The sequence below is a fragment of the Spermophilus citellus genome (assembly GCF_964194105.1).
Source record: "Spermophilus citellus genome assembly, chromosome: 3".
Taxonomy (NCBI): Eukaryota; Metazoa; Chordata; class Mammalia; order Rodentia; family Sciuridae; genus Spermophilus; species Spermophilus citellus.
The window spans coordinates 76,594,958-76,620,918 of record NC_138184.1 but is presented as its reverse complement, the minus strand read 5'-3'; the positions used below and the strand labels follow the sequence as shown (position 1 = coordinate 76,620,918).

Here is a 25,961-nt window from a genome sequence, read left to right as displayed (position 1 = left end):
ACCCAGCCTTTGGTGGCTGTAGAGTTTCTGGATCAGCTCAGAGTGGGGGAGGCTCAGTCTTCTTTAGAAAAGCTAACAGAGGCCCAGGAATTCCACTCCCAGGACCTGTCTAGCGGGTTGAGAGGCTCAGCAGCCTTTTGGTAGGAATCACCCCTCGCCCAATCCTGTCCTACAGTCTGTGACCTGACAGAGTCTTTGAGTAAGTGCACAGGCAGTGCTTTGGGGTCTCAAAGGGACAGAACAGCAGCAGTTATGTTCTCATAAGGCCCACATGTGGCAGGTTGTGACTTCTTTTTCCAATTTGATGACTTTGGTTTGCCATTTGCCAAATAGAAAGTTACATTTTAAGTCCTGTAGTCCGAATCGTGTTGAAGTTTGTTTACTGCTTTCTAATCACTGCCCCCCTTTTTATTTTCTCAGCAAAACGAAGCCAAGTTGGATGAAATTTTAAAAGAGATCAAATCTATAAAAGACACAATCTGCAATCAAGATGAGCGTATTTCCAAGTTAGAACAGCAGATGGCGAAGATAGCAGCCTGAAGGTTCCTCCCACCCTCTGGAACCTGGGAGTGAGAACTTGGGCTTTGGTAGCTGGTTGTTGGTGTGGTCCGAGGGAGGGTGGAGGGGGAGGCACTGCCATTGGGAGACATTCCATTTCAGAGTTGTCAACCAGCAGCGATAGGCCACATTCTAGTAAGAACTCGAGCAACTCCCAAATTTGCAAAAAAAAAAAAAAAAAGGAGAAAAGGAAAAAAGAAAAAGCTGAGCTTTTTATCAGAAAGCTTTTTTGATGTTTTAAGTGTTATGTGACTTTTTGAACTCTTAAAGACAAAAGTGCTACTTTTAAAATCCCAGATATTCTGAATTTTAGAAAACAAACCAATTCCAATTCAGTGTCATGCCCAAGTACTTTTTTTTAAATGAATAGGGACCAATGCCACATTGCTTTTTATATTTCTTTCTTTTTTTAATGTTGCCAAAACCAAAAGTAGCTTTTTTTTCTTTATATTTTGCTACTTCGCAGTATTTGTGTGTGATTTTTTTTCCTTAATTTGAAAGGGACAGCACTGTGTATGTTTATAAACTAGATGAAAATATTATTTTGTATAAACATTCATCTGAGAACAATCAGAGCAGTAGCCACTGGCAGCACAAGCCTGGTCATCTTAATGACTGCGGAAGGAAGACTTGAAGAATCATGTGGACCTTCTCACTACCCTCTCATTCCGTTGAGTCTTCTGATCCAAAAAAGTGTACATCGTATCTCTTCCTTTCTTTCCTTTCTCTTTTCTAGAAATTGGGTGGTTATACCAGAATGGAATTTTGCTTCTTGATTCTGTGCTTCAGATGATTATAATCTAACCAAACAAGCATGTGTCCCTGCAGTTTGTCACACATAGGCTCTGTCACATTCATCACTCCACACCTCACTGCTCAGGCTGCGGTCCGTACTTGACAGGGGCACTCGGACCAGAGCGTGCGCATGTTGTTGAGTGTCCCCTCTTGCCTGTCACAGCAACTTACCTGGCTCTTGCGATGTGCTGGGCAGGGAGCTTGGAGGCGAGCAGCCCTGGTGGCCTGCCACTGTCCTGAACAGTGCTGGAGAAGGAGCAGCTCTCCTTACACCCACAGAGCTCCTGCCCTCCCTTCTCTGTCTGCTGCATGTCCCTCGGGGCCCAGCAGTCCTGCCCATCTTCCTGCCCTTAGCCCTAATCACATTCAGCAAAATGAGGCCAGAGATGCTGTTGGGTGTTGAGACTGAGGAGAATGGCCTAGAACGCGAGGCAGAAGAGGGAGTGCAGGCCGGGCTGTAGCTTTCACATGTATGGACATGCCTCTTCGCCCCTGCACACAAACCAGTTCTCCAGCTCACAGCGGTGTTGGGCTGCAGAGGCTTCCTGGACCCGGAGTGGGTCAGAGACCAATGCTAGTCACCTGTTCGTTCTTAGGCTAGCTGGAACTTTGCTGCACTTCCATGATCTCGATTGCATGTTTGCAAAACCAGACTTGACGAGCCTCTGTTCTGGAAGGGCTGAGTGTGCCTGAACGAGCCGTGGAGTGCACGGGGGCCGTGGGGGACCTTCTCGTGTGCGTGCACTGGGGTGGGTACGGGGCTGACTGGAAGCCGTGTGGCCAGGGAGCCAGGATGAGGCAGAGTATGGTGGCAGCCAGTTGGAAGGCCTGTCCCCACTTTACTGTCCCAGCAGAAAAGGTACCATGTTCTTAACCAACAATATTGGGGTTGCTGTCTCCACAATTTCAGGGCATCTGAATGTTGAGTTTTGTGTGTATGTATGTGTGTGTTTTTAATATAGAAGTGGATAACGAGATGTAAAGAAAACAGTCATCACAAGGACATAAGTCAAACTTACATTTTTTTTTTATCAATGTAATCTGCTAAAGGACCTTCATTTCTAAGATTCAGAAATTTTTTAAGGTTCTGATATCAAATTAAGCAAAGAATTTTTGTAGTTGGTGGAACCCTATAGGAAAGGTGGTTCGAAGAGAAGAGGGAGGGCGAGGGACCATCACCCTGACCTTAGTTTGTAGCTTCTGCTTATTTAATGAATGGATGCCCATCCAGACCCAAGGAGGTGCCTGAAGCATTGTGGATTATTTTCCCTGTTTTGTCGTCGTCGTCTTTTTTTAAAAAATGCCGTGACATCCCAGAGGAGGACAGTGAATTACTCCTAGATCGGCTCTTATAGAGCACCATAGTGTTCTGTCAAAACACTTGCTTCCATTTTCAAAGATAAAAGTCATTGATTACAAATTGGTGTCCCGTGTTTCTTTCACACCTCAGCCGTCTCTGAGGCAGCCTGTGCCTCTCTGCCCAGCACAGCTTCTCTGTCTCTTGGGACCAGCCTGGTGACTCTCCACTCTCTGAGGTGAGTCCTGGGGGTTGGGGAGCAGCTGAGCTCAAGAGGGCCCTTCAAGGGTGGGTGGCTTCTCCAGATTCCCGCAGCACCCTGTCTCCAGTGTGGCCCCTTTCCTATCTTGGAATAAGGAGGAGGATTCCGTATAGTCAGATGAGAGTAGTGCCCATAACTGGCCACACAGCCAGCCTGTGGTGTGCACCCTCCGTGGTCACCATGATGAGCTGATCCCTGGTGTGGCTGCAGCTACTATAAATGTGACAGACAGTCCTCACAAAGCCGCCGCCTCAGGTGCCTTGTCCTAAAGACGTCTTGTCTGTGAGCAGGACGTCAGCCCGGGGCTGCAGGGAGCAGAAGTTGGCAGACGCTGTCTGCAGACCCACAGTCAGGGGGCAGGCGCATGGTGGTCTGTTTATAACTGACTTGTTTTCTGGCTTGGCCGCCTTGATTCTTTGCCAGAAGACCTAAAAGGCTATCATGTTGTCCCCAGACAGCCAGCCAGACCTTGTCTGGGGAGAACTTCCATTTTTTAAAGGTTACTTCCCTTGATGTGTGTCCTACGTCCAGAAAAACTTTTTTTTGGGTCTTAAGAATCTGTTGACTCTAAATGACCCTTTCACTTTATGTGGCCACATTAAAATGTCCTGAAATTATCACTGGGTTGTGGACATGAGTCATGTCCCTTCCTTTTGAAGGAGATACTTGGTGCCCAGGCTGGACCGTGCTCTTTGTTCCAAACTGCAGCGCCTGCCCTCCAGAGAATGCCAGGGCGGTGGGCTTCACCCCACTGCCATGGGGATGTGTGCAGGGTGGCCGCGCCCTCCTGGAGAGAGTTCACCCCGCGTACCCAAAGTCTGAGGTGTTCTTACCTTTTTTTTTTTTTTTTTGGTTGTAGATGGACACGATACCTTTATTTATCTGCTAAGGCTGGAGCCCAGGGCCTCGCACGTGCTAGGAGAGCACTGAGCCACCACCCCAGCCCCTCTTCTACCCTTTGACCCAAGACTTTCACCTGTGGGAATTCTGTCTCCCTGGAACCACTGGGCCATATGCTTAGGAATTGCAAGATGAAGAGCAGGAGGAATGTGTTTACGTTATGTGTTAGGTTCACACGCTATAATGTTGGGTGGTTATTTACAGTCACTTAAAAGATTATCACATAGGAAATAATGAAAAGACATTATTAAATGAAGTGGCTTCCAGCTTTTGTTGTAGAAATCTGTCTCTCTGAGTTAAAGTATATTATTTCTGGGTGCTGGGTGTCCACCACCAACTGCTTCTGGGTATTTGAAGTAGCCCACCATGAGCTATGTCACTGATGTCAGGAAGAAAAAGTTAATTTATGTTTAAACAGTTGTCATAGCTCACCCTTGAAACCACGTGGCCTTCAGTGACATCAGTTGGCTTGTCTGCTCAGCATCAAGATGGGCAAGGAAGGCGGTGCCTGTTAGACCTCTTAGGAACCTGGGTGAGCCAGGACAGGAGCAGTGGCGCACACCCGTCATCCCAACAGCTTAGGGGACTGAGGCGGGAGGATCAGGGTTCAAAGCCAGCCTCAGCAAACACGAGTCCCTAAGCCACTCAGTGAGACTCAGTTTCTAAATAAAATACAAAATAGGGCTGGGGGTGTGGCTCAGTGGTCAAGTGCCCCTGGGTTTAATCCCCGATGCCCTCACCCCCAGCAAAAAAAAAAAAAGATGGGCAGAAGCCAGTCTGCTTCACTCAGGTGGTTTATGAGTTTTTATTTTGTTTTTTGAGGTACCAGAGATTTAACCCAGGGGCACTTTATCACTGAACCACATCCCCAGCCCTTCTTATTTTTGAGTCGGGGTCCCGCTAAATTGCTTAGGGCCTCACTGAGTTGCTGAGGCTGAGTCTGGCCTCAAGTTTGCAATCCTCTTGCCCCCAGCCTTCTGAGGTGCTGCTAGGATTATAGGTGTGCACCACCACACCAGGCTTCAGATCTGATTTTCTAAATTTTCAGTTGATTTTCTCATTCCCAGCAAAATAATTAAAATTAATATATTAGTGATAAATCAACAATTATTAAAATAAACAAATTCCTGGGAAATAAGTGGTGATATAAATGTTGCCGAGGCATTAAGATAGCTGGGGGAAAGACTTGAACCCCAGAGTGTGGAGTAAATCACAGAGGAAACAATAGATCAGCCACACACAAATTAAATCATTTAAGACCTTAAGATGATAAAACATGAAGGCCACAGAAACTGAGAAATATGTTTTTAACAAGGATAGAGAATAAGTAGGTTCTGATGGGCTTCGTCTGGGTCCCAGCTGTCTCTGAGCACCACTCTGGATGGATGTGTGAGATTTCAAGTCTGATGCCTGGTACAGGCCCATGTATACCGGTGGCTCCAGCAGCTTGGGAGGCTGAGACAGGAGGATCACAAGTTCGAGGTCAGGCCTGGTAACTTAGCAACCTTGTCTTACGAAGGGCTGGGGTGGAGCCCAGTGGTCCAACCCCTAGTGCTGGGTCTAAGCTGAAGTCCAAGTTGGCTGACTCCTCCAGGGTCCCTCATCCCTGAGCCAGAAACCAGCAAACAGTTCATCACAAATTTTCAGGTGGAAGGAGTTGGCTAGGAGATGCTAGCCTGGTGGGCCCTGATGAACTGTTGGCTGGGGGACTGGCTGTGTGTCCAGCTTCACCGCTGCGGGGTGCTCCTCAGGTCCTCAGCCGTGGTGTGCACACCTTTCCCACAGCCCTGCATCGTCACCTGTTTCCCAGCCTCACCCCGTCCCCCGTCCCCTGTCCTCTGTCCCCTAGACCAGTTCTGTCCATCTGGGCTTCCACTGCGCCAAGACTTGTGCTGACAAGTGTGAGGGGCTGATACAGCGGGCCCAGGGTCCAGCCAGGAAAGGTGTTCAGACTAAAGCACAGTGAAAATCAGCCATCAAGCTCTCAGCACATGGTTCAAGCTCTTGCACTGAGAACCGGGAAGCTGTAGATTCACTTCCATGCTGAGGTGCTCTGTGGGCGGTCGCAGGTCAAGTGCCCCATCATTCACAGACTCCCAACTGCTCGGGCTGTCTTTGAACACGGTTCTTAAGACAGATGGGTTGTCACTACCCTACCCAGTTTCCTTGAGGCTCACAATTCCACGGAAAGTACAAGGTGGAGGTTCTGAGGGCCACCTGCCAGACACCCTCCTGCCCCACAGAGAAGCCAGGCCATTTCCTGACAGCCTTGTAACTGGTTCTCTGCCTCCAGCCACCTGTTCCCCTTTTCACTTCCAAATAATGTTTTCTAGAACAAAATCTGCCAAGGTGGCCGAAGAAGAGTGGCTCGTCCTCCCCTTGTCTAGCAGAGCCCACACAAAGCATTTGCCCACACATCTGGGTGCCCGTTACCCAGGCAGTGACGCCAGAACTCACCACCAGAGCTCCCCAACTTCAGCCTGTTCCCCAAGCCCCAGCCAGGCAGACCATTTAAAGTATAAAGACAAACTAAGGCCAAACCCACCCTGCTGGGAGTTTCTATCTAGCCCATAAAATAAGAATGGTTTTTACATTTTTAAGTGGGGTTGGGGCAGGGCAACAGACATGTACCCAGTGGCAGGTAAGAACCATATGCAATTCAAGTTCCTGTTTCCACAAATAAAAGTTTTTTGGAACACGTCACATATTGCCCATGGCTGCTTTTTCTCTATTCCCAGAAAAGTTGGGTGGGGACAGTCCGTGGGAACAAAGCTTCATAAATATATACTGCCTAGTCCTTAAAGAAAGTGCTCCCTGGCCACGTCGCTGGGCTCAAAGCCCTCTGTTGGCTTCCTGTTTCACTCACAATAAGGTCTAAGGCCCTTATGGTTGGCCCGGGAGAGCCTGCGCGACCTACCCTGCCACCTCAACTGATGCTCCAATTTGAGAGGCCTCCTACCCCCCATGGGTCCATCTTTCCTCCGCCTCCAGTGACTGCACTCAGCACCCCACCTGATAGCCGCGAGAGAACGGCACCTCCGTCCCCTGCCCACATTTTCCCATGACAGGTGCCTAACCCCCACAGCATCTAACAGCTAGCTCACTGGAATCCATTTGACTGTCTCTCAAATGAATATGAACTTCATGACGACAGGGACTTGTTTCCCTTATCGGGGTTCCCAGGATCTGGCCCAGAGTGTCAATGGATATCTGTCGAGTGATGGAAATGATAGAGATGTGTCTGGGGTACGGGCATCTGTTGGATTACCTGCTCAGCTCGACTTGGCTTCCAACCCCGGGCTGGGCCAACCTCCAGTGCCACCTGCAGTGGTGGCACATCTGAGTTTTCCTTTATGGGGACCTGGGAGTTGGGGAGCACTCAGGCAGAGCAGGTGGTGGAGAAAGGGCTCTGGGCCCCTTCAGTTCCCCAAGTCTGTGCCTGAGGCCCACCTGCATCTCCAAGGAGGCCCCCCAGCACGCCTGTGGCCCTGTGAGCCAGCTGAGTTTGCCACCAACGTTCACATCTACAGGTCTCTCCATCAGATGTGCAGACCCCTGTGATTTGAGGTCCAGTCCCCAAGGTCTGTTCCACCTGGTGCCCGCAGAGGCCCGCTGCTCAAGGATGGCTGTCCCAGGCCTGGGCTCCTCCTGGGTCTGGAGCACGTTTCTACGTTTCTTTGTCCTCTGGCCTTCTAGCTTTGGGTCCTGCCCGTGTCTGGCCTCTGGTTGCCTAAGCTGCCTGGGAGCCAGGAGCTCCTGCTCTTGTCTTTCCAGGGGAATGGCCTTACCCTGCCATCTCCAGCCCAGAACCCAGCTCCTGGGGCTGCCCAGATGAGCAGCCAGACTGGGGGACTGAAAGTGAATCCCCTGAGGAGCTGTTCCTATTTGAGGAGCGGAATTGAATCCTGGCATGGCAGGCCCCCAGTAACCATTTCCTCTTCCAGTGATTCACATCGGCAAGCGTGTGCCCCTTGGAAGGCAGGAGGCTAGGCGGGGAGGGCAGGCCGTGGGGGGGGACTCCTTCTCCCCTCCAGGTCTGGGCTCTTGGGAAGTCAGCAGCTCTTCGTGGTCTGTTCTATGAGAGCTTGGCTTTCCTTTGAGCACAGGACCCCATGGATCCCATGGTGGGTAAATTAAAAACAAAACAAACCCCCACTGTCCTGGAGAAACCAGCCAGCAGGCCAGCCGGTCTCGGGCGGAAGCAGGGGCTTTGCACCCTGGGCTCCATCCACCTGCCCTTCACAGAGCCTCAGCTTCCTGGAGAAGAGTGGGCACTTGGGGAGGCAAGTGGGATGCTGTGAAGGATGCCACCCGTGTCGTCCCCCGCCCCCCCCCCCCGCCGTTTGGGGCATCTTGCTGGGGAGGGCAGCAGATCCCCTTGAATTACAAATAGATTACAAAATTGCAGATGACACTGGCATGTCAGGTGTGGCCCATGCCCATCTACATGTTGCCAGGATTCCACAAACGCCTCATTTTTGTTCATTTTCCTTAACAACTGAATGTGTCATCGACCATCCTAGGCCTGGCAAACAGCAGGTTGAAATTAAGCTCAGCGCTTCCTCTTTGTTCTATGGCATTATTAGGTTTTATTAGAGCAGCGCTTGTGCCCAGGAGTCCCTGCCTGGAAATAACTAGGAGCAAGTGGCAATAAGATAGGTCACTGCACAAATGAAGCTTGCAGGCTGCAGGGGTGGGCGCAGGGACATGATGCCCTCCAAAATCTATGAGCAGCTTTATCCACTGGCTGAAATAAGGATGCCTGGGTCTACTGCGGGGTCAAGCCTCAGGGGCATCCTCGTCCACGGAGGCTGTAGGTTGTCTGACAGTCCCAGTCTTCACTTGTACAAATTGCTTGTGGCAGAGATTCAAGGGAGGCCCAGTGAAACACTTTCTGCTTTAAGAGGGACTGTTGCGACAGTGACAGACCCTTGGTCAACACCCAGGGGCACACTTTCCCCAGAAGGACTCCAGACAGCCCTAGGTTCCGAGGCTAGCCCATTACTGACTCCAGTGCAGAGAGCACCCTAGCACCCACTGACTGAGCTCACTGCAATTCCTGCTCCACACCCAGGCTGCTCTCGTGCCCGGTGGGGGTGGGAGAAGCGTTGCGTCCTCACCAACCAGTCACAGCAAGCATGGCCCCCAAAGGTGACCACCACAGACATGGAGTTCTGCTGGAGCTTCCAGGGAAACAGACATGGGACAGGCAAGAGCAGGGCACAGGATTTGAAAATAATGGAGTAGGGGTGGGCTGGTAAGGCAAGGCTTGAGGAGGTGGGGTCTGAAGAGCAAGTGGCAGCTACTGGGACAGCGAGCAGCACAGAGTGCTCCAGGCAGAAGAAACTCCACCTGCAAATTTAAGAAGACTTGTTGGGACCCCTGCAATCCCAGCTGCTCGGGAGGCTGAGGCAGGAGGATCACAAGTTAGAGGCCAGCCTTGGCGATTTAACAAGACCCTTGTCTGAAAATAAAATAAATTGGGGGGATGGGGATATGTCTCAGCTGCTAGATAGAGCATTTGCCTAGCTGGCATGAGGTTCTGGAATTAACCCCCAACACTGGGAAAAACAAAAAACAACAACAACAAACTAAAGAGCCATCACAGAGAACAAAGGGACAGAGGGCAGAGAGTCAGCATGAGATGAGGCTGAAGAAAGGGAAGGAGGCCAAGGCACTGCCACTCATCTTGAGAATCTGAGTCTAATTCTAGAAGCAATGGGGAGTCATTGACTCTCACGTAGGGAGAGAATCTCTGTACTCAGAGTGGAGCAGCGGCTTCTAAATATCTTGAGCTCTGGCACACCAAAGCCTATGGCAGGTTTTGCTTTTAAATTTTACAAGAGAAAGACTCAGGGAGTCGGAGGCCAGGCGACTGGGCTGGGTCTCATCTGTGGCCCACACTATATTGAAACCTTTGCTGATGGTTTGTTTTGTTTCGCGTGAAGAATTCAAAGCTTTATTTTCCACACGAGGCAAGCTCAGAGAGCCCAAGTGAATTCCCTACAGTCACACAGCAAACTCAAATTAAAGACACAATGCTGATCCTCGGGCCTATGTCTTTGGCCCAGCCACATTCAGCAGCCCTTGCTGGTGGCTTTTGACCTGGCCACTAACGCCCCACAAGGGCAGGGATGGCATCTGCTCTGTTTGTGGCTCATCCTAACTCCTGACACTTGTCAGGGCTCACTCAACATGTGCTATACCAAGAACTCCAGAGACATGACTAGGAGCCACCCTAGTTCACCTGCCCATCAGCAGGGCCATGGCTGTCCATTTTTCTAGGTCAGCAAACTACAGCCCATGAGTTGAATCTGGCCCTCCACTTGATTTTTGAAATAAAGTTTTATTGGAACACAATTTTGCTCATCACTTTCGTGTTGATCTTGGCCGCTTTTATGACAATGACAGAGTTGAATAGTTGTGTCAGAGCCACAAAGCTGAAAAAACTGGCCCTTTCTGGAAAAAGCTCCCAGATCCCTCTTCTAGGTAATGAGTTACTCTCTGGGGCTTCAGTCCATGACGTCTGATCAGGTTCCTGACCCTCCAGAGAATCTTTCCTGGAGGTGACGCTGAGGAACACTTGGAGAGCGATAGGATTATAGGAGTGGACCCCTCAAGGTGACAGAGCAGCACTGGGAGGGAACAATGGCCGGTAGCTCCCAGAAACACAGGGCATCGTGAGTGGGTTTTGTTGTTGTTTTTTTGTTTTGGTGCTAGGATTGAACTCGGGGGCACTCGACCCCTGAGCCACATCCCCAGCCCTATTTTGTACTTTATTTAGAGACAGGTCTCACTGAGTTGCTTAGGGCCTTGCCATTGCTGAGGCTGACTTTGAACTTGCCATCCTCCTGCCTCAGCCTCCTGAGCATCTGGGATCACAGGTGTGGGCCTCTGCTCCTAACGAGCCTGCCTTTTTTTTTTCCCCCTAAAATTTTAAAACAGCCTTTTAAGGAACCTCCATACTGATTTCCATAGTGGTAGCACTAATTGACAGTCCCACCAACAGTGTAAAAGTGTTCTCTGTAACCTCTCCATCTATTATTATTATTTGTATTCTTTTTTTTTTTTTTTTTTTTTGGTACAAGGGACTTACCACTGAGTCACATCCCCAGCCTTCTTTTTTATTTATTTTTTTTTAAACTTGCCATCCTCCTGCCTCAGCCTCCTGAGTTGCTGGGATGACAGGCGTCCGCCCCTGCCCTCAGCACCATCTGTATTCCTGATAATTGCCATTCTGACCGGTGTGAGATAAAATCTCAGTATAGTTTTGATTTGCATTTCCTCAATTGCTCATGATGTTGGACCTTTTTTCTCACATATTTGTTAGCCAGTTGTATTTCTTTTGAGAGGTAACTAATCCACTTGCACATTTATTAGTTGGCTTATTTGGTTTTTTGATCTCTCTGTATTCTAGCTCTCAACCCTCTGTCAGCAGAGGAGCTGGCAGAGATTTTTCCCCCATCCTGGGGTTCTCTCTTCACCTCCCTCATTGTCTCCTTTGTACAGCCTGCCTTTTCCACTTAACAGGGGATAAGAGCTTCAACTTGACAATGACTTTAATGGTCCTCCACCAAGGACACATTTCTGTATAGCCAGATTTCTGTGTTTTCCCCCATATTTTATTTATGTTCAGGGTCACTGCGCCAGGGGCAGTGGTGCAGCCTGTCATCCCAGCGTCTCAGGAGGCTGAGGCAGGAGGATCTCAAGTTCAAAGCCAGCCTCAGCAAAACTTAGTAAGGCCTTAAGCCACTCAGTGAGACCCTGTCTTTAAATAAAATACAAAAAAAAAGGGGGGGTGGGGCCGGGGCAGGGGATGTGGCTCAGTGGGTAAGCACAATGGGTTCAATCCCCATTACGGGAAAGAAAAAAAAAAATCATGGCTTTGATCTTTGGGGGCATCCTGGAGCCTTCCTCGGGCCTCCCTTCCCAAGAGCAGCAACCTCTGGATTTTTTCAGTGGGCAGTTGGACTGCTTCCGGTGCGGCCTGTCTCCGAGGAGAGCTGGCACTGATTACATACTGAGCCAGGGGACTGTTGGTGGCAGGTCCGGCGATGGTGACCTACCTATCAGTAGACCCTTCCACTGGGTCCCCGATTTTGGTCCGAGTTGCCGGGGTCGGGGGCTCTCCTTGATTTGGGCACCTCAACGCCCACTCTTGCAGCCAATCCAATGGTCTGCGACGGCGGCTTGGTGGGTGGAAGTTGTGTGAGCAGACGCTCGCCACCTGCCCTGGGCACCGTGGGAAAGGGGACCTCGCAGTGCCTGCTGGTGCCCTGGGGTCAAGGCCTGCTGTGACCCGGCGAGCGGGAGACGGTCCCTCCAGGTCAAGGTTGCAGCAGCTCCGCTGTTGCTGCCCGCGGCACCTGTGCCGACCACCTGCAAAGGTACCGGGAGAACCCTGGGCCCGTGTGGGACGGCCACGTCCTCCAGGGCGGCTCCATGACCACGCGGGCCGGCCGTGGAGTCGGCGATCGTGACAGGCGCTCTGAGCGGAGCACAGGCCCCGGGCGCCCTCGTGTGTCCTTGATCCTGCAACCACCTCTGTCCACACAGAGCCACAGCGACCAGCAGGGACCACAGCCTCAGGGTGACCGGGCTCTGCTGGCAGCTACGCTACTGGTCACAGAGCTGCTGATGTCCTCTTCCAGGGCGTCAATGACCTCAGCAAAGACTCTGACGACAGCATGAGGGGTCCAGCCACAGGGGTCATTGTCCTGGGACAGGTCCCTTGGGAGCTGCGAGCTCGTGCCCCTCTCTCCTGGCGCATCTTCTTACCCAACTCTCCTTCCCTTCACATGACAACCACCAATTTTGTTTCCACGCCGAAGTAGCCGCCTGGGGAGAGTGACATTTAATACACCTTCAGTCATGCCTGGGAGCTGGACTTTGAGTGGTCAAGTATTTGTCACTGGTGGGGGTGAAAGCCAAAAGCTGCAGGTGCCAGGTAACTGAGGGGAAAGGGGAGGCAGGAAGGAAGGGTGGGAGGCTGGGAGTGGGTGGAGGCCAGGCATGGGTGGAGGCTGGGAGTGGGTGGAGGCCAAGCATGGGTGGAGGCTGGGTGCGGGTGGAGGCCAGGGGAAAGGAAGATGAGGAGGAAGGGGAGAGAGATCCGGGGGTAGGTGATGGGCACAGGCTGTGGCTGCTGCTGTGGCTGCTGTGGCCACCACCTCTGTCGGGTCTGGGCACCTGCTCATTTGGAGTGCTTGAGGCTCAAATGTATGTTAAAAAGTAAACTGAGGCACAATGATATTTTAAAGAGTTTTATTTGTGCAAATGATAGTTCATGAACTAGGCAGCTCCAGTCAGAAGCGGTTCAGGAGCCCCACTGAGGAGACCTGGTGGCAGGCTCATCAGCGACAGGCACAGAAAGAGTAAAGAAAGGTCTCTGAGGTAGCTCAGGGTCTTGCCTAGCACGAGAGCGGCCCTGGGTTCTGTCCTCAGCTCTGTGGAAGACTCTTTTCCTTTTCATTGGCTGTATGGTTGCCTTATGTGTCATTGGCTTGAACCCAGGGACATTTGACCACTGAGCCACATCCCCAATCCTTTTCTATATTTTGTTTAGAGACAGGGCCTCGCTGAGTTGCTCAGGGTCTTGCTAAGTTGCTGAGGCTGCCTTTGAACTTGCGATCCTCCTGCCTCAGCCTCCCGAACCGTTGGGATTCTGGGCTGTTGGCCGTTTCTGATTGGTGGAGCTACATTTCTTTAATCCAGGCCTTTGCAAGGACGATGCTTGCAAATCAGTTCAAGGCTGAGGTCACGCCAGGCCCCACTGGTTTGTCTGCTCACGGATTCTTCCACCCTGGATTCTTCCATTTTCACCAACTTTCACAAACATGAATACGACCCTCGCTTCTGAATCACGTCTCATCGAGGGACAGATTCCTGTGGCATGGGACTGCTGGTCTTTCTCCAGCATTTCTCTTCTGTTAAATAGCATCGCTTTGATTTTGGAAGGCAAGGCTGTCTTTTCTAATGTCTATTCCTTGAAGCAGAAACCGGCTCACTGGGGTGACAAGTGCCAGGTGTGGTGAGATGTGGTTTCACGGTCATCACCCAGATGATGACGTGAGCCGCAATCTTCTGAGTAATACTTGCTCCTGTCAAAAGCGAGTCTGGCCGCCCAAGTCTCACCTTGAGGACTGCTCACCTGCAGTTCAGTGAGTGGACCGAGGCATTGGGTGGTCTGCCCCTCACAGGCTGGAGGTCAAGGTCAAGAGCTGTAACGGGTGCCTGGATTCGAGTCCCGCCAGGTGTGTCCTCTCTCAGCCTCAGTTTCCTTATCTCCAATGACCAGACATGCATTGCAGGATTACGTGAGCTGATTGGTGGCTCCGTCAACGGGAAGGGTGTGTCTCTTGAGGCATCGCAGGTGAGGCAACACCTCGATTCTGCCGTGAAAGTGGCCACAGACAACAGGAGTAGGTCAAGGCATGTAGCTGTTCCCAAGAGAACTTGATTATTAAACCAAACCTTGGCCGGGCCTGGTGCTGCACGTCAATCATCCCAGTTACTCAGGAGGCTAAGGCAGGAGGATGCAAAGTTTGAGGCCAGCCTCAGCACCTTAGCCCTTGACATAAAATCAAAAGGGCTGGGGTGTAGTTGAGTGCCTCTGGGTGCAATCCTCAGTCCAAAAAATCAAACCAAACAAACAAACAAAAAAAAACCCCAAAACCAGAACCTTGAATTTCACAAAATGTTGTGTCACAAAACATACTCCAACCATTTAAAAATGTAAAGACCATTTGTAGCTTGCAAGGTGCACAAAGCCTGCAGGCAGCAGAAGGGATGGACAAGCAGCTTGCGGCCCCTTATCCCCGCTCCTGAGAGCATGCATGGCCTCCAGCACTCAGGAGGGTCTGTTCAGTTTCTCTGTCCCTGAGACTGAGGGCTGAGGGCTGGCAATTTCTTTCTTTTTTTTGGGGGGGGGTGCCAGGGATTGAACTCAGGGGCACTCAACCACTGAGCCATATCCCCAGCCCTATTTTGTACTTTATTTAGAGACAGGGTCTCACTGAGTTGCTTAGAGCCTCACTTTTGCTGAGGCTGGCTCTGAATTCACGATCCTCCTGCCTCAGCCTCCTGAGCTGCTGGTTGACAGGTGGGCATGACCGCACCCAGCTTGCGGCACTAGGATGGAACCCAGGTCTGCGTGTGCTTGGCTGCTCATTTTCAAATAACCTGTGCAAGGCAAGGAGTGGCCCCTGTGTATGTCCTGAGCTTCTCCTTGTGCAAAGCCACAGGGCAGGAGGAGACCCCGCCCTGCCCTTCCTGAACTGCACGTTCTCAGGCCTCCCAACCTGGGCCAGGGCTGAGCTCTCTCCAGGGCTGCCCTGCACTTCCCGACAGCTGCCCCCCCACCCCCCCTCCCGTGGCACTTACTGCTTGTGATGTAATGGTCCCTGGACTTGTTTACTTGTCGGCCTCCCTCTCCCATGAAGAGAACCCACAGTGGGGCCTCTGGATCTTGGGGGGACATAAGACAATCAGGGCTCCCCCATGTGTGGTTGGCAATCTGCTCCCCAAAGCACTCTTCACTGCTGCTGGTGGGCTGCATCCCTGAGCATCTGGAGATAATGCTGGGATTTTTTTTCCTTGGGGAGGGGTACCAGGGATGGAACTCAGGGGCACTCAACCCCTGAGCCCCATCCCCAGCCCTATTTTGTATTTTATTTAGAGACAGGGTCTCCCTGAGTTGCTTAGGGCCTCACTTTTGCTGAGGCTGGCTTTGGACTCGCCATCCTCCTGCCTCAGCCTCCTGAGCTGCGGGGGTGACAGGCGTGGCCACCGTGCCCAGCGTTAGTGCTGGAATGTCGAGGGAAGAAATGCAAGCTATTTTTATTTTTTTAGAGAGAGAGAGAGTGAGAGAGAGAGAGAGAGAGAGAGAGATTTTTTTTAATGTTTTATTTTAGTTATCGGCGGACACAACATCTTTGTTTGTATGTGGTGCCCGGGCCACACGCATGCCAGGCGAGTGCACTACTGCTTGAGCCACATCCCTAGCCCGCAAGCTATTTTTAAACCCCACGAAGGTCTGAGTGATGTCATTTCTACTGCCCTGTCCCCTCTGCCCACCATCTTGGGCAAGAATGGAGAGCTGTCCTCCTTTTTATCTGGCCTCTCCCTTCCAGGGCAGGGTCCCCCTGGCCCCCACTCTCCATTACCAGGGTGACAGTGGGGCCCCTCTCAGGGCGGGTCCCACCTCCAACCTCAGGCCCCGCCACAGGGAGTTCGCACGGAGTTGTTGGTGTTTTCATGCTTCCGGGCCCCAAAGGCCTGATGTCAGAGCCACCATGTCCCCGGCCTACTGTCACTGTCCTACTGTCCACCCGTGTTGATCAACATCGACGCCCAGGCTGTCACAAACAAGGGGGTGTGGGCCGTCACGTGGCCTAGCATGAGTAACCACATTCTCACTTCCTTCTTTCACACTCTGCGTTGGGGGTTGGCAGGCCGGCAACCACGGCAGAGGGTGCCACGGTGCTGTCTGGGCACTGAAGCGGAGAAGCCACTCTGGGCCCAGGAGGCGGCCTCCCCATGCTCTGCTGAGCGCGGTAAGTGCTGGTTTGCAGAACCACAGGGAGTGGCCACGGTCCCAGGGACCCTGGGGCTGCCTTTCGGCTCCGAGCAGGCCACTGGGTCCTTCCTGAGCTGCAGCCCCCGGGGAGGCCCAGCCAAGGCTCCTCGGGCTCTGGCCCAGCGGCTTCCTGGAATCAGTGGTGCCTTATCCAGTCCCTTTCGGGGCCTGTACCTGATCATTTCTTTACTTACAGCTTCTGCCTGGGCGGGGGGCTGCGGGCATTGTGAATGCAAATTTCAGAAAAATCACAGGCCTGTCCCCAGAAATTGTGCAGCTCCTTCCTCTCACGGTGGGAAACTGAAGTCCAGTGAGGCAGAGGGATTCGCTTAGAGGCAGAGCTGAGACTAGGCCTGGAACATTCTAGAAAGGAGGAGGGGGCGCAGGATCTGTCTTGAAGCCGCAGAAAATTTCGAAGTCATGAAAATACCACCCTTTGACACTTTGGTTGGGATTGAGAAAGCGGCACTTCTTCGTGACATGTGACTAACATATTCAAATTGGGACACTATCGTTAGCAAAAGACAAAAGAGTGGAACTCTTAATTGGGAGACTCTGATTGATTGGAATTTGGAGTCTCCAGGGACACTAAAGGAGAATGAGAGGGGCTGAGAGCCAAAGTTTATCTCCACACCCCACACCCCCACGGGTCAGGCTTCCTGCCACCTGGGACCCCTCTTTGTGGCTGGCTCAGCTCTGACTTGAAGCACCCAGGGCTGATCCCTCAGTGGACAGGGCCGTAAGAGGTGGCTCCCAGTCTCTAGGCGCCAGAGTGGCTTCCCTGGGGTCACCCACAGGTACCGCCTGTGTGAGGGACACCTCCCTCGCTGGCCTTGGCCCCCAGCCAGGGGAGTTGAAACCCAGAGAGCAGAAAGGGCTGGGTCGCCTGCAGGGCCGAGCCCCCCCTTGAACCTCCGCTGGGCCCAGAGCCAGGTGGGCTAGGATTATTGAGCACCAGAGGGGCCAGTGGCCCTTTACAGATGGGAAAACCAAGGCTCAGTGAGGAGAAGCAGCTCCCACAGCCGTGTGACAAGGAGGGGGCCTGCACAGCCCCATGGGGACCAGTCCTGGCCTCTCAGATCCCAATGCTGACCTGGAGCAGGACATGCGCAGTGGGGCAGGGGTTAGGCAAAGGGTCGGCTGGGGGGGATGTGTCCATGCCCTACGACTTCAGAAAACCATCACCTTTTTTTTTTTCTTTGTATGAGGATTGAACCCAGGGGCACTTAATCCCCGAGTCACACCCGAAGCCCTTTTTAGTTTTTATTTTGAGACAGGGTCTTGCTCAGTTGCTTAGGGCCTCACCCATTTGGTGAGGCTGGCCTCCAACTTGTGAGGCTCCTGCCTCTGCCTCCCAAGTCACTGGGATTACAGGCCTGCGTCCCCCTCGCGCGGCCCACCATCACTTCGGAAGTAAAATCAGGAAGTTCAAATTCATTTGTGCAAAATACGAGGATTCCTGTATACAAGGCCAGCACCCTGGGGTTCCATCAAGTGAAACGGGGTTCCTGGGGAGGTGGGGCGTTCACCCCAGGAAAGGGCAAGTCCTGGTTCACAGACCCGTGGGGCAAGGGCTGGGTTCCAGTTCCTGCTCCCTGTGTTCCCACTGTGACTCAGGAGCCAAGTGGGCCTGGGTGTCCCCGGCTTTCACCTGCATGGGCCTTTCACCTGCATGGGCTCCTAACTCGAACACAGGACTTAGAACAGGGCCTGGCTTGCTGTCGCCCCCCACACCTGCCAGTCACAACCCCGAGCAGGCTGCTGGGGTGCCCTGCCTGCCGCCTCCCTCAGACAGAGAGGCAGGGCATGTTAGAGCCCATCCCAGGGTGGGGAACGAGGCAGAGGTTAAGGGGCTGACCCTCGTCCTAGGCCGACTGGCTTTTATTGAGCCCGGTGTGCTGACCACTCTGCCTGGACTGACCCCTTCCGCCCTCCAGACCCCACAGCAGCTGGCCCCCATTATGGAGGGCTGGACTTGGATTTTCCATGGGTGTGAAAGCGACACCTAGTAGAATCTGCACTTGGATTTTTTTTTTTTGAGAGAGAATTTTAATATTTATTTTTTAGTTCTCGGCGGACACAACATCTTTGTTTGTATGTGGTGCTGAGGATCGAACCCGGGCCGCACGCATGCCAGGCGATCGCGCTACCGCTTGAGCCACATCCCCAGCCCTGCACTTGGATTTTTGAGCTTTGACTTCCCTCTGGGCTGTCATAAGAAGGCATAGCCTGAGGTGCTTTTGCCCAGCTGTGGGCGGAATAGATGGGGCCAAGCTGCCATGTTTGGTGTATTCGGTGCATTTCCGATTTGTGATTCTCTTCACTTTACCATGGGTTTAGGGGGAGGGTACCCCATAGTAAATCAGGGGCATTTGTGTTCCAGATGAGATACCCAGGGCTCAGAGAAGTCAGTCAAATGGCCCAAAGTCACACAGCACGTCTAGGGACGGAACTGGGATTGAACCGGTTGACTAGCGGGGTCCTGGTGGGGGTGTTCTGCTCACGGGGACTTCACTCTCTAGAGGGGCCTGGGAAAGACCTGCACCTCAGTCTGACCTACTTGTTAATCTGGGGGTTCCCCTTTCCTTGTGGCTGCCTAACCCACACCCCGAGAAGCTCAGGCCTCTGGATTCTGAGATTCCCAGAGCTCCTCCGAAGGGGAGTTCCCGTGGACACCTCTCCTGAGCGTCCCAGGGCGGCCACCCAACGTGGTCCCCAGAGCTGGGGTAGGGCTCCTTGCTCCTCCCTGCGGCCTGGGTGGGGCTGGGGCAGAAGCAACTGGGTTTAGGGTGACAGGCAGAGCAGCCTGACCTACTCCCTAGAAGGAGGCGCCCTAGGACGTGGCTGTCCTCAGCCCTCCCTCCGGGCTCCTGGAGAGGGGAGGTGGAGGGCGGGGCCTGGACGTGGCTCCTCCCCTGGAGAGGGGAGGCGGAGGGCGGGGCCTGGACGTGGTACCACTTGAGCCACATCCCCAGCCCCAAGAGATGCAGCATCTTGTCCTTCCTGTCCAATGGGCTGAAGCCGTCAGAACTGTCTCGGGCCCCTTCCTAGTAAAGCCCAGGACGGCAGGGACCTCTGCTGGGCTGGGGACTTTCAGTACTAATACCCAGAACATCTGGGACAGGCTGGTCACTCCGGGCAGGCCCAGGCAGGGGGATTTGGGCTGTACCACAGTGCCACATCTAATCTCCACAGAGCAGGTCTTTGATGTCACCTGGATCCGAGTGGCTTTCCTCGCTCCCACAGTGGAGGCAGGGAGGTTGCATCTCTGTATTGTCCCCGAGTCTGCAGTCTGTTTCCTCTATTCCTCTGCCTGCAGCCCTGAAGAGGGTCCCCCTCCTGGAAGCCAGCATCGGGGACCCTCCACACGGCTTCCCACCTGAGCCTCACTATGGCTCTTGGAGCCCATTTTACAGGTAAGAAAACTGAGGCTCAGGGGGGAAAGGCTCAAGTTAGTAAGTGGAGGTGACCTGGGATCCCCGCCCTGCGACTCTCGCTCCTCCCAGGCCCTGCTGGTGGGTGTAGGGCGGCCGACAGTTGGTGGTGAGCCGCGTTAGGGCCACCCCCAGGCTGCGCAGTGGGGCCTGCTGTCCAGGGCGCGGCCCCAGGGGCTGGAGGCGGGGCCTGGCCTTCCTGCCCCTCCCTCTGCTTCCTGGAAGCCTCTGAGGGCTCTGCCTTCCAGGAATCGAGAACTACCCCGTGGGGCCACCGGCGAGGGTTTCAAAGTTAGGAAACATGATTCCGAGCTGGTGGCTTCTCCTGTGGTCCCCTGCCACCAGAGAGACGGGGCCAAGGTGGGGCCCCGGGTTTACCAGCAACCAGGAGCTCCACTCCAAGTGCGGAGAAGCCCCGCTCCTCCGGAGGCAGGTGGGTGGGGAGATGCACGTGTGTGTGTGTGTGTGTGTGTGTGTGTGTGTGTGTGTGTGGGCGCGCGCGCACCACATTTATTAAGCACCTACTGTGAGCCCGGGACTTTTGCATCCATCTTCTCGTTGCATTCTCCCAGCAGCTTGATGAGAAAGGGACCATTTGTTCTCCTCATTTTACAGACTGGAAATTTGAAGCTTAGAGAGGCAAGGATCTGTCTCAAGATCACACAGCTTGCAGGAAACCAAATCGGGACTTGAACCCCTTTTTGTCTGATCCCCTAGTCGTGCTTTCAATCCTACATCCTATACCGTCCCTGGTAAATAGGGGACTGAACTTTCTAGTGAGGTGACTTCAAGTCCTTTATCTTACTGTGCCCTCTCCCCACCTGGGCTCCCACGTCCACACACAAACACATGGGGCTAAGCCCTCTTCCAACAAGCTTTTGTGTCTTTTGCCCCCTCATAAAGCCTTCCTGAATCCTTACTGGGTTCAACTCCCATCTCGGCCACTCACCTGCTGTGTGTCTTTGGGAAAGTCGCCTCACTTCTCTGAGTCTCAGGTCTGCTTTCTCCTCCAAATCACACGACTGGAGGATGAGGGGAAATACCGGAAGCTACCCCAGTGCTGATGGAGGGTCCCCCCTGTCCAGGGAGCCTCCAAATACCTGCATCCCTCCCCCAACACAGCTGCCACCCGACACAGAATTTCCTTTTGAAAGTTTTTATCGTGATAAAATATTCAGATACAACACAACATGGTCACTCCCTATTCTCTTCTCACCTGGGCCCCACTCGCCTCCGACCTGGGTCCCGTCCCTGTGATCTGCCTCATCTAGACACAGGGAAGAGTGGACGCGTCATCCTCCTGGCTGGCTAGTTCCAGCGTGGTCTAACGTCCATGCAAGTGTGAGAACTTGACCTTCACACGCCCCAGGGCCAGTGGGCCTTCACTGTGCTTGATCCACCTGTCACCGCTCCCCCGAGTCCTCCTTCGGGTTCTGTGCATCATCAGGCCACGGCCAACATTGATCCACGAGAATCTGTTTGAGTCCCTGCTTTCAGCCCCTGGGAGAATACACCTGGGACCGTCCCAGGGCAGGATGGCAATTCCATTTCTAGGTTTCGGAGGAACCACGGAGCTGTTGTCCCTAACGGCTGCCCCATTTTCGGTCCCCACCAGCCATGGAAGAGGGCTCTAGTTTGTGCGTGACCTTGTCACCAGCTGTTATTTTCTATTTTTAAGGTTACAGCTATTCTGGAGAGAGTGAAATGACACATCACTTTGACTTTATTAATCAAGAAAAAAAAAAAGAGCTAGGTGCATTTTCTAGTAAAATTTAAAAAATAGTTTTGGAAAAGGGATGCCATCAATAAAATCAAAAGAATTGTGTTATATTTGGGGAAAAATTATAATGCAGATGATAGGAAAAAGAGGCATGTGTGTGTGTGTGTGGGGGGGGGTGTTCAAAATAACACCAACCCAAAGACAATTAGACAATGAATACAAAAACTCAAAATATTACAAATACTTAAAAATATACAACAAGAAACAGTACAGTGGCCCACACCTGTCATCCCAACAGCTCGGGAGGCTGAGGCAGGAGGATCTCAAGTTCAAAGCCAGCCTCAGTGAGGCCTTCTAAGCAACTCAGTGAGACCCTGTCTCTCAATAAAAAATCAAAAAGGGCTGGGGATGGGGGCTCAGTAGTCGAGTGCCCCTGAGTTCAATCCCCAGTACAAAAAAAAAAAAAAAAAAAAGAAGAAAAATTCAATTTGGCTACCACAGCGTCCAGAAACATATGTGGAGGAGGAGGGATCTTACATCTATACAGGATCTAACTTAGCATCACTTTTAGAGGTTAAACATTTGGAAATAAAATGATCTCCCACCACTATGACAATAATAAATATACTCTGTTAAAATACATACCATAGGGGATTCTTAAGGGCAAGGTTTTGGATTCTGTAAACAGCAGCTAGTGCTGTTCTGAAAGGTCTGGCTGTTCTCCTGTCCCCAGAAGGTGCAGCTAATGGCTCTGGGCCCCTAAGCACTTACAGGGTGTGTTGCCTAAAAGAGCCCAGGCACTGGAACTCTGCAGAGAGCTGGCCACATGGGCATTTGGCCCACATCACGTCATTGTCCTGAGAGCAGCTGGGAGGTATCACCCTCATCCCCATTGTCTAGGCGAGGACACAGCCAAAGGAGGCAGGACCATGCAGAGATGCCCAGAGGGAAGAAAAACGAGGCAACCTGAGAACTGGCCTGAGCTGTGGGGAGAGGGAGCCAAGATAGGAGAAGGGGGCAGAGAAGCCACCTCACTGTATCTCTGGCACAGGACCAGACTCAAGAGGGCTCGAGCAGCTTTACTGTGGACTGTGTTGCAGACCCTGCCACTTGGCGAGGACCTCAGCACTCACCCTCTTTGATCTCTCGATCTCTCTGTCTCTCTCAGTGCAGGGGTTTAAATCCAGGGCCTCATGCATGCCAGGCAAGTGCTCGACCACTGGACTCCATGCCTAGCCCTTTATTTCATTTGATTTTTGACACAGGGTCTCACTAACTTGCAGAGGCTGACCTCAATCTTGCCATCCTCCTGCTTCAGCCTCCCAAGTAGCTGGCATGACAGGTGTGGGTCACTGTGCCTGGCTGCATGTTTCTCTCTTTATGAATTGTACACAGGTACCACTGTGCTCTTGGGATAAATTATTAACATCTACAACAATAGAATTAACAAGGGATGACATGAAAGTCAGTATAACCATAAGCTCTAGGACCTTCTTCCGATGCCTCAGTGGGTTATCTTGCCCATAAATAAAAAGTTTTAGTCAAAGTGCTGGATGTGGTGGCGCACGCCTGTCATCGCAGCAACTCCGGAGGCTGAGGCAGGAGGATCTTGAGTTCAAAGCCAGCCTCCGCAAAGGCGAGGCCCTAAGCAACTCAGTGAGACCTGTCTCTACATAAAATTCAAAATAGGGCTGGGGATGGGGCTTGGTGGTGGAGTGTCCCTAAATTCAATTCCTGGTACCAAAAAAAAAAAAAAAGAGTTTTAGTCAAAAATGTTAAGGACACAAGTGAAGTTCTTATGTTCCCGAGAGAGAATCCTGGGTGGTTTTGTGAATGTTGATAAATAGTAACAGCTGCTACTGCTGAGGGTCTGCTCTGTCCTGGCCCGTCCTGGGGGTGGGGTGCCCGTCTCAGGCGGAGGAGCGGGCCGTGTCCTGATGTCTGTGTGTCTCTGTCTCCCAGGTACCATGCCCCTGCACCTGCTCCTGCTGCTGACCCTGCTGGGCCCTGGCAGTGCCCTCCAGCTGTGGGAGATCACCCACAGAGCAGCTCCAGCCCCCCTGCCTGCCCGGGTACGGAGACAGGTGGCCCTGGAGGACGACTACGGTGACCAAGACTATGCCACAGAGGGCACAGACCCTCCGGAAACACTGGACAATCACATGGGGACCGTGGCGGCAGGCCCCAAGGTTCTGACCACAAAGGGCACATTGGAGCCGAGCACTTCTGCGGGGCCCGGAACCCCTGGGCCAGCCACGGCGGAGGCCGCCACGGGGCACTCTGCTGGCCTGGCTGCAGGGGGGACAGCCACGGAGGGGCCGAGCACTGAAGTGGCCACACCATGGGTGTCAATCACAGGGCCGCTGGCCACAGAGCTGACCTCTGCGATTGCCGCATCTACAGAAGGGCCTCTACCCGTGGAGACAACAGCCACGGAGGGCCTGTCCACAGGGCCAGCAGCCACAGAGGCTGACACCACTCCGTCCGTGGCCACCAAGGCAGAGACCATTGCTCCAGTGGCCACTGAGGCAGAGACCACCCAGCCTGCGACCACTGAAGCAGAGACCAATCCGCCAGTGGCCACCAAGGCAGCGATCCCTCCGCCAGGGGCCACCGAGGCAGAGACCACTCCGCCAGTGGCCACCAAGGCAGCGATCCCTCCGCCAGGGGCCACCGAGGCAGAGACCACTCTGCCAGTGGCCACCAAGGCAGCGATCCCTCCGCCAGGGGCCACCGAGGCAGAGACCGCTCTGCCTTCGGCCACTGAGGCTCGGTCCGTGCAGCCTGTGGTCACGGCAGTTGTGTCCACCGAGAAATCCATGGTGAAGTCCCTGTCCAGGGACACCACCGCCACCACAGCCTCTCGTGTGACTTTCGAGGGTGCCATCGCGACAACCAGCAGCTTGCACAGTCGCGAGGTCGTCTTTCCTGGAGGCTCCGTGGACCCCAGCTCCACAGGCGCCTCGGACCTGATCCCTGTGAAGCAGTGCCTGCTGGCCATCCTGGTCCTGGCCCTGGTGGCCACCGTCTTCTTCGTGTGCACCGTGGTGCTGGCCGTCCGCCTCTCCCGCAAGACCCACACGTACCCCGTGCGCAGCTACTCGCCCACCGAGATGGTCTGCATCTCGGCCCTGCTGCCCGAGGGGGGCGAGGGCGCCCCGGCCACGGCCAACGGGGGCCTGCCCAAGAGCCAGGGACTGAAGGCCGAGACCCGGGAGGACCGCGACGGGGATGACCTCACTCTGCACAGCTTCCTCCCCTAGCTCGAGGCCCTGGCCCGTCCACAGCCCTGGGCTTCCCGGGAGACCCTTGGGACTGGGGGTCTTTAGGGAAGGAACTCTGGCTGCCCCAGACAGGGCCCAAAACAGCCAAGGTCCTGGGGCCGCACAGGACTGGCCAGCCAACCAGGCAGCCACTTTGCCTGAGAGATCCTGGCCTCTCCTTGTCCCCCATCTGTCCCAAGGCCCCTTTTATGCTTCCATTCTTCCTTCCTCCAGCCCACCTGGGTCTCATCCCCATGTCCCCAAGGAAGACTGAATGCCTGTGCCCCACTCCATCACTATATTCTTTTTGTTTGGGGTACCGGGGATTGAACTCAGGGACACTCGACCACTGAGCCACATCCCCAGCCCTAGTTTGCATTTTATTTAGAGACAGGGTCTCACTGAATTGCTCAGGGCCTCGCTGTTGCTGAGGCTGGCTCTGAACTGGCGATCCTCCTGCCTCAGCCTCCTGAGCTGCTGGGATGACCGGCCTTGCACCTGGCTCCTGTCTCTATTTTCCTCTCGTTGCCATGGTCACCATGTAGAGGAGCATTTTGGAGGGGCGCTGAAGAGCATGGGGTTCCTGAGGCCGTCTCCACACCCTGAAGGGCTGGGTGGGTGGTCTTGGGTGCGTTTCTGGGAAACCCAGGGTGAGGCCTCAGCCTGTGGGTGCTGGGGTGGGGTGTGGGGGCTGTGTGCACACCCATGAGTTTCCATCCGGTGACAGAGGAAGCCCATCCTGCCCCTCTCTCCTTCCCCTGTGGCCGTGTTCCAGGGTGGCTCTGTCTCCTTCACTGTGGTGTCCCTCACCCAGCCCTGGACCTGGCCACACACAGGCACTCAATAAACATGATGAACCGACGCTTGGTGGCCAGTCCTTCAGTGTCCAGGCTGCCTCCTCCAGGCAGCCTTCCCAGAATCCTCCATTCCTCAGCCGTTTGCCTGTGACCCTGGGGCCCTGGGGCCCTGGGGAAGCCCCCTTCCCAGGCTGACGGGTTGACTTCTGGGTCCCCTCGTGGGCCTTGGGGGCCTCTGGACCCATCCTTGAACAACTAGGGGAGAAAATAAAGGGCCCCATTCAGCCCCCCATGGCCATTTTATTCACCCCGTGAGCCAGTTGTGACCTACAGAATCACGTTTCCCCGGACTTCAGAC

General features: G+C 53.5%; 2 protein-coding genes across 5 annotated transcripts in view; both read left to right on the top strand.

Annotated features, from left to right (window-relative positions):
• CORO1C (coronin 1C) overlaps positions 1-2,767 on the top strand; it is an 84,029-nt gene extending 81,262 nt beyond the window's left edge. For all 3 annotated transcript variants that reach the window (XM_081286758.1, XM_081286756.1, XM_081286757.1), the window contains one exon: positions 421-2,767. In XM_081286758.1, the coding sequence (XP_081142884.1) occupies positions 421-540 (120 nt within the window). In that variant the 3' untranslated portion in view covers positions 541-2,767. The remainder of the gene's footprint in view (positions 1-420) is intronic.
• A 13,477-nt stretch (positions 2,768-16,244) lies between these two features.
• Positions 16,245-25,652, top strand: SELPLG (selectin P ligand). 2 transcript variants are annotated; one of them, XM_081287323.1, is made up of 3 exons: positions 16,245-16,366; positions 19,709-19,805; positions 23,506-25,652. In XM_081287323.1, the coding sequence occupies exons 2-3, from the start codon at positions 19,781-19,783 to the stop codon at positions 24,804-24,806; spliced, it is 1,326 nt and encodes a 441-aa protein (XP_081143449.1). In that variant the 5' UTR covers positions 16,245-16,366; positions 19,709-19,780; the 3' UTR covers positions 24,807-25,652. The 2 variants fall into 2 exon arrangements, with proteins under 2 accessions (XP_081143449.1, XP_081143450.1); XM_081287324.1 differs by lacking the exon at positions 19,709-19,805 and having other exon boundaries at positions 16,250-16,366.
• Positions 25,653-25,961: the final 309 nt, after the last annotated feature.